Here is an 8,026-nt window from a genome sequence, read left to right as displayed (position 1 = left end):
TTTTGAGAATTGGCCCACTTAATGTAGGGGCCTACATTAAAGTACCGATTTCTAAAAACAAACAACTGAAAAACCAAACTGTGGCCAAGTTGGCCTCGGCTCAGTGTACAAATCCTGCTGCTGGAACTAGACTGCTCCCGTTGTGTGGACACTGTTATGCCTGAATACTTTACTCCTGAATGGGAAGGTGAATAAGCTGTGTCATTATTTCAGTAATGAATTGCTTCCCTAACCAACACAGTTATAGTGTATAGGTGAGGCCTAAAACAATATATGATTGATCTGCTCCCCTTTGAAAGAGTTTAGGATAGATTTGCCTGGTTGTAATTTGTTCTGTATGCATAGATCATAATTTACCATGAAATGATGATTCCTTAGTCTTGTGTGTTCCAGAATCAGGCTTCCCAGGCATCTTTTCCTTGAGCAGTAGTTAACCTCCTTTTGGCTGGGGTTGGATAGGTTACAGGCAGCCAGTCATTTATTTAATCTTTCAATAAATGTACCCGTCTTGTACTTGTTGAAGTGATTATGGCACTGTTGCTATAATCCAGGCTCTATTCCACTGTGGTATTCTGTGGAAGTTGTTGATTTGGATGTTGGCTTAAAGACTTCTGTCTGATGAGTCCTTCCACATGTAACTTGAGGAAGATGATGGGCTTCCAAAAACTTAGGAGTATAACAGAGTCTCCACACCCATACCTTGTATGTGAGTGGGAAACTTAGCGTTCTTGTGAGGGGTGGCAAATATTTCCAGCCTAATGGTTGGGAGACTGAAGACTACATGTTCTAGGCCTTGGATAAGGGAAAAAGATGGAAAGCTGTAGTTAAAATAAATATATAAAATACCACCAGTCAGTTTGTTCAGAGGCTTTGCCAAAGAGGAATTAATGGATTTAAGCACAGGTGAAACACTCAAAGGGGATGAAGGTTGCTAGCCATTGTCCTGCAGGATTGCTGTGTGTGTAATGTGCATGTATTGTACATATGGGGTTTGGGTTTTTTTGGTAACCAGTTGTGCTCTTCCCCAGTAAGGATGACTGGAGTTTTAGTTCATCCTTTGAAATGTGCATGTAGGCTCCATATTAGTTATAATACTTTCATTTCTGCTGTAAATATGCATATCGAGTTCTGGTTTGCCCCCTTTCAAATCTTTGTGGGCTGGTAAAAGGAGGGAGGATCTTCTTACTCTCCTTGGAAATTTGCCTTCTTGTAGGATTCTGGTCCTTCTGAAAACTGAGGCTTACTCACGGTGGCAAGTTGGACTTATTATCAGATACTGGCTGTTTTGTTTTTCCATCTTTTGTACTCGCGCTACCAGGGCTGGGGAAGAAGCACATTTCTTTTAAAAGGGACAGTGTATTGAATTGCAGATCAGATTTGAGCAGAATGTTTTGGTGCTGAAGAGAGATGTAACCTTTTTTTCCCCTTCGGTATTGCTGGGAAAGCATAGACATGAGCATGGCGTTACCTAACTACCTGCAGGGAATGTCTCTTGACAATATGTGAAGTGGCAATGTTACCCAAGGTGTTGTATAGGTTCTGAAATGACTCTGAAGCCCACACAAGATCTGGATGTTGCAGCATAGTAGATGTCTTGTGTAGGTGTTACATGGAGTATCATTGTGTTTAGGTCTGTTTAAGGATTTGGAGAGAACCATCTTGCTGTGCCAAAAACTTGCCTTTCAGAATATACTGTTTCCTGTGCACCAGTGATTCGCACCCAAGTGGTAAAAACTGACTGCAGTTTAAAAGCTGCTGCTTCATCTGCAGTAAGGTGTGGGGCTCCATTCCCACTGAGACTAAGGTTTTCGCCCTTCTTGCTCCACAGGTAACATGGTAGAATGGTGTTTGCCCCAGGATGTTGACCTGGAAGGTGTAGAGTTCAAATCCATGGCAAGTGGGTCCCACAGAATCCAGTCAGATTTTATGTGAGTATATGTGGGTTACACTACTCCCTCCCATCCCCTTTAGTACTCACACTCTCCTTCCTTAGTCCAAAGCATTAAAAATGAATGGTGCCCATAAACATAGACTCCAAATTACCTTGTTATCAAATTAAGGTTCTTGGAGCTGAAGCAGTTTGTATCCATAACATCAGAAGCCTGCATCTGTTCTCCTGTGCATGCTAATCTCTCTTCTGAAAAATTCTGAAATGTTACAATCGCTGAGTTGGCTGTCCATCGTGCTCAGTGAGAGCAAAGGTTGCTGGGGCTGCCAGCACATCATGGAGACCTTGCTCCCAGTCCATTTTGAGGCCATAATTAAAATGCCAAATGCCTGTGTACATCAGTACCTTCCACTTCTGCTATTACCTGGAGCATCTGATGAGGCTGAGGGGGTGGAGAACAGCATCTTCTATGCCCCCCTCCCCATTTTAAAGTTTCTTTGGCCCTTCTGAGTATCTGCTTGTGTATCCCTTGCCATATCTGTGCTTCTCTTCTCTTCCACTCCATTTCCATTGATTTTTTTGTTAAATGTTTGTCCCCAGTTATTTCCGGAAGGGGCTTTGCTTTGGCCTGGCCTGCTTTGCAAACATGCCTGTGGAGAGCGAGCTAGAGCGTGGTGCCCGCATGAAGTCTGTGGGGATTCTTTCCCCGTCATACACCCTGCTTTATAGATACATGCACTTTTTGGAGAATCAGGTCCGGTAAGTAAGTACTGTGTGGGATTTGGGATTGGCACGTGGGGTTGGCTGTCTTGGCACCTGCATGGATGGATGCTGCCGGGTGTCATTCAGAAGGTAATTGCCTCTTAATGTGTAATAAGGATATTGATATTTGCTATATTGCCAGATTATTATCTCTTCATGGGAAAGATAGAGATTGGGTGTTGCAGTATGGGATAGTGATGGAGGAAGGAAACTGAGCTGGTAATACAGAATGATTCATGGTTTAACACTTTATATTTTTCCTGTTTGCTACAGCATTGTTAGCCTTGAACAACTATGGGAACAAAATAATTGATTCCCCTCCCCTCCCAACACACACACTACCACCTTTAAAACAACACTACTAAATGTTCTTGAAAGATGCTTACAGCCAAGAGTAGGATTTTGATCTCGCCCTTGACAACTGACTCTGCTGTTTCTACACTGCAGTACTATGTGGTGGATCTAATCAAGGAGGACCTGTAGGAAAACACTGCCTCCTTTGAACTGGTTTTAAACCAGGATCATTCCTACCATATCTAATATCTAGATTCAGTGAGTAATTTACTTCACCCTGTCCCCAGTCTTTGGCTGCACTGACAGGCAGAGTTGCTGAGGGATACTAGTGCCAAGATCTGTGACACTCAAGCTTGTGCAGCAATGGCACTTGGGGATGATTCATTGCCTAGAAGACAAAGCTGGGAACAGGGGTGCTGGATGTGGAATCTATGGATATCATAAACCTCTTTCACTCTGTTTCCAGACACCAGTTAGAGATGCCAGGACATTACTCCCACCTAGAAGCGTTTTATGATGACAAGAAGGGGGTTCTCTCTGCTGGCAAGGGCAACCTCACTTCTCAGCAACCTGTCCACTGGCTGCCATCCATCCACAGATACATGTACCCAGAGATGAAGGTGAGGAGAGTGCCAACTGTCTTGCACAAACATGCTCCTGACTGGTGTGCATGTGGCTAATTGGAGGTTAACAGCGCTCTCTCCTGGGCAGCCTAATGGAGGTCTGCCTCCCACCATGGGCTGAGCCCTGAGTTGCATCAGGCCGGATATAACAGACAGCAGCTCTGCGCTGTTTGTGATGTGCTGATTTTCTCCCAGGAGTTTTGTGCATCTGGTGTGGTGGGTGGTGACAGGCTACATGTATCTGCGTGTAGCCACCATGTTTTCTGTCAGTGTTTAGCATCTTGCTGACCGCTCTTGTTGTCTCTGAGCTGTTCTCTCTCCCTACTCTCAGATCACACACCCGGCTGGCTGTATGTCTCAGTTCATTAAGTTCTTTGGCGAGCAGATCCTCATCCTCTGGAAGTTTGCCCTGCTTCGCAAGCGCATTTTGATATTCTCACCACCACCAGTGGGAGTTGTCTGCTATAGAGGTATAGTTCTGTGGCCAGAAATCCCCTGCCTCTGCCCTCATGGGCGGGTGACTGATACTATGCAGTTCCCCCAAACCATCAAAGCTACTCATAGACCAGCACCAGCTGAATCTTCTTGATTTCTGGGGTAGCTGAGGATGCTTTTTTCCAACCTTTATAGCCCAAAGTTGTGAACCCAAATCCTGTTTCCAGGTGGCAGCGCTAAACTTGACCTTCATTTCATTATCAAAGTCAGTTACGGAGAGGTGAGGCCTAAACAGTCCTGTAGGACTTTGTCAGAGTGGGTTTGAGCATGAGAACCTGTTATTCAGTGGGAGCATCAGTGACCATCCACCCTGGAGGAGGATGTTACATTTGGTTCTGCCTGGATGGGAGAGTTCCATGACTCTGGAGCTACTTCAGTGTCCATCAGATACCGTTAGGGTAATAATTCTTGCCAAAAGAGAAATCTTTAGGGATCAGTGAGAAAAATGGGCATGGTGAACCATAGCAAGAGGGAACACTGACATCTCATTATCCCTTTTTCTTGCCTGCAGTGTATTGCTGTTGTTGTCTTGCCAATGTCTCCCTGCCTGGTATTGGGGGAACTGTTCCAGAGTCCAAACCTTTCTTCTACGTGAATGTGGCGGACATAGAAATGTTGGAGACAGAAATGTCATATGTGGCCTGTAAGTATATGGAATCTTTCATTCCCCATGACAAGCGGCAATTTCTGGCACATCAAGAGAGGACTTTCTTAAATTTTTAACTTGAAGGAACTTGCACATAGTGAAGTGAAACTGTGTGCAATACAAAGGGAAGGGTTCTTAATGTTCAAGGAAGTAGTCATCTTGTGTTCTGGTCTCATCAGACAATTAAACAAGGACACCCTCCTGCAGGGAAAATGATACACTGGCACAAGAATCTTCTCTTCCTTCGGTCTTGGCAGGTACAACAGAAAAGATCTTTGAAGAGAAGCGTGATCTCTATGATGTCTATGTGGATAACCAAAATGTGAAGACGCACCGTGAGCACCTGCAACCACTGCTGAAGATTAACAGTGCTGATAAGGAGAAATACCGACGGCTTAATGACCAGAGGTAATGGGAGGACCTGCTCACAGGTTGTGAGGGAGGAGCAGTGTGCTGTGGGGAGGGGATCAACACAGTACTCTTTGTGTTGCCTTGTTCATTTGCCAAACTTCTTGCTTTCTTATTTTGGTTCACCTCTAAGTCCCCCTGTCACCAACATGGTGAGGGTTGTTGATTGTGCAACACTGGGCGTAGGGCCTCCAACCCATTGAATTGGGCACTGTATAAGTAAGCAGTAAGAGTTGCTCCCTGTCAGTCTGCACAGGCACCAAGAAGGGGAAGTGACTTGCCCAGAGCTGTGCAACATAGTAGTGGCAGAATTGGGAACAGAACTTGCAAGTCCTCGCTCCCAGTCCAGTGCTGTCAGCAGTAGACAACGCTGCCTTCTCACTACTGGGGACAAAGGCACTGGGTTTGGCACTGTTATCTCTAGTAAGTGGACAAGGGATTTTCTATCATGATCACTCCTGCTGTTGATGTATGTGTAACCTTCCCTTCTCCCAGGCAGATGTTGCTATATTCTCAGGAGGTGGATGAGGACTGCAGCTCCTGTGAAGAGGACCTCTTCATCTTGTGAGTTGCTGTGACTTTGTGGATTCTTTTAAAGTATGGTTTCACACTGACCATGCAGAAATAGTAGTGAGGTAAAAGTAGATGTCAAACAGTTTAATTATTGCCCTGGCTAGTAAGAAGTGCCTGGGCATTTCACTACAACTGCCCTGTATACCCCTCCTTGGACCTGAAAACCAAATTGGCCACTCTCCTTCTCATCACTTCTATTTCTGAGTGCAACACCCTTAGTTTGGCTTAAGCTTCTGTAGGTGCTTGGAGGGGATGAAGTTCTTAAAACACAGGCTGGAAATGGAAAATTATACCTTTTCTTAAAATTTCTTGGGTTCTTTTCAGCCTAGACTACCTGGCCATGCAGAGGTGGCTTGGTCAGGATGACAGCATGCTGTCTGCAGGGAGTAGCACTCTGATCCCTGGTTGGGGCATAATATTGTTTGTGATTCAGTGAGGCTGAAGCAAATTAAGTGATGCTTATGTGGTCTAGGAGATGGAGGAACTGTATCTGGGTGGAAGTGTGTGAGAAAACTGCAGAACTATTGAGGCAAGACCCTGGCTCCTGGAGTCCTTTACCATATGATGTTCTTGCTTCCACTCTGTGATATGAAAAGATCAATTGTGTAAGGGAAGACTGTGGTTTCCTGAGCGAGCTGCATTGCCCTGCAAGCAGCCCCACACAGAATAGTGGGAACCTTACCACTGGAATCTCTGAAAATTAGACCAAGGCATGAAGAGGATACATGGCAGGGATATGGCAGATGCACTGTCTCTGCATGGAGGTGCTTGCCAGGTCATTCATCTCCTGCTCTGTTCAGTGGTTGGTATGGAAGATAAGTAATAGCTAGAAACTGGAGGCTTAGGAACAGAAAATGGAGAACTCACTGGGGTCAGTGTAGTGGCTTCACCCAGTTTCCCTTGCTGTTCCCTCTGGGTCACCCTAAGGGGGTGTTAACAGATACTGCTGCTTTTATTCAGGGAGGAAATGCCTAGAATAAGTCAACTGGCCTGAAGCAATGCTCTTGAGTAAAAAGTTCAGTGCTGTTTCCCATTGTGGTAGGTACATCTCCAGCCCTGCAATGTTTTGGTGTCACACAGGAAGCTGGGGATTATGTTTTGTGAGTTGGGGATTATGTTTTGTGAGTTAAATACAGTTCTCCAAGCTCTGGGGGCTGCAGAAAGCCTCACTCTTGTGATTTCTTCAATCCTGTGCTGTTTTCTCTGTTGACTGTATCCTGCAGATTTTTCATGGAGCAGAACAATCGGATATTTCAGACGCTGATGGAGGTGTCAGCCAGCCAGGACAAGACCTTGACCGCTGACCATGCCCGGGGCATGGGTCTGGACCCCCAGGGGGACCGGAGCTTCCTAATGGACCTGCTAGAAGTGTATGGCATTGATGTGATGCTAGTCATCGATAACCCCTGCTGTACTTAGACTGAGGGTGGCAGAGACAGGGAGCAGAGATGGCTTTTTAAAGACTACAGGACATTGTGTAAGAGCATCACTGGAACTCACCACAGAGCCACTGGAAGGATCTCCTTTTATTTAATAACTTTATACAAGGAAGTATTTATAATTTTAAACAAAATGTGATTTTATTTTCCTTTTGCCAGAAGTGACTGCTCAAGGTTTTGTTTTGTTTTTCCTGGTATCTATAGGACCAGTGGCCTCTTCACCAACCCTCACAGTTGCCAGTGTGGACATCTGAGGGCTGGAAATTTCAGGAAAGCACTTTTTTGTGGGGACCAATGTGAAATGATGCATATTTGAGCCTTCAGGATTTGTCTTTGGAGCATACCTCCTCCAGGGGAGTATCCCACAGTCATAGCACAGGATCTGGTGCCCCAGTGTCTTCAGTCTTCTGTCCCACTGTGCTTCTTATTGGGGATGGGTCAGTTAATCATGCAGAATTACACTTCTTACCCCCTATCACCTGGCTGTTTCAGCAGCTGAGTTAGGCTAAAATGAGTCTCGCCAGCTGTGGCAAATGTCAGTGGTTAAGAGTATAGCTATGCTACAGGATCAAGTGATCATCTCAGAATCTGGGCTGGCAAAAGGGGGCAGGGATTCAAGTGCTGGACATAAAGAGGTGGAGTAATCTGGAGCTGACCCTTCCCATATGGCTGCAGGGAAGGGACAGTGTCTTTGCCTAAAGATTTACTTTAACTCCTTTGTGTTAGTTGCATGGATCCTGTTTTGGTTAAAAGTTTCAAACTGGACAGTCTCCTGCCAGCCCCGAATAGTGACCAATATCCCAAAGGCACCTGGCACTTACACTCTGCAGGGCAGGGCTGGCTTGTTTGAGGGAAGCTTGCCTCTGACTAGGGTAGTCAGTCCTTCACCCTCTAACAG

General features: G+C 45.5%; 1 protein-coding gene across 1 annotated transcript; it reads left to right on the top strand.

Annotated features, from left to right (window-relative positions):
• Window positions 1-1,809: 1,809 nt before the first annotated feature.
• Window positions 1,810-7,751, top strand: KIAA1147 (KIAA1147 ortholog). The gene is made up of 8 exons (XM_019515428.1): window positions 1,810-1,928; window positions 2,489-2,647; window positions 3,411-3,564; window positions 3,899-4,037; window positions 4,574-4,705; window positions 4,966-5,116; window positions 5,612-5,680; window positions 6,913-7,751. The coding sequence occupies exons 1-8, from the start codon at window positions 1,834-1,836 to the stop codon at window positions 7,106-7,108; spliced, it is 1,095 nt and encodes a 364-aa protein (XP_019370973.1). The 5' UTR covers window positions 1,810-1,833; the 3' UTR covers window positions 7,109-7,751.
• The last annotated feature ends 275 nt before the right edge of the window (window positions 7,752-8,026 follow it).

Source organism: Gavialis gangeticus, unplaced genomic scaffold (genome assembly GCF_001723915.1).
Source record: "Gavialis gangeticus isolate Ggan-Ray unplaced genomic scaffold, GavGan_comp1, whole genome shotgun sequence".
Taxonomy (NCBI): domain Eukaryota; kingdom Metazoa; phylum Chordata; order Crocodylia; family Gavialidae; genus Gavialis; species Gavialis gangeticus.
Note: the sequence above shows the minus strand (reverse complement) of the source record. Positions and strands in the feature narration are given on the sequence as shown.

What these genes read in the sequence shown, in the direction of transcription:
- KIAA1147 (XM_019515428.1), top strand. Translation starts at nt 1,834, where the DNA reads ATGGTAGAATGGTGTTTGCCCCAGGATGTTGACCTGGAAGGTGTAGAG. An exon ending in AGAATCCAGTCAGATTTTAT is followed by an intron (nt 1,929 to 2,488) that starts GTGAGTATATGT and finishes GTTTGTCCCCAG; the next exon opens with TTATTTCCGGAAGGGGCTTT. An exon ending in ACATGTACCCAGAGATGAAG is followed by an intron (nt 3,565 to 3,898) that starts GTGAGGAGAGTG and finishes CCCTACTCTCAG; the next exon opens with ATCACACACCCGGCTGGCTG.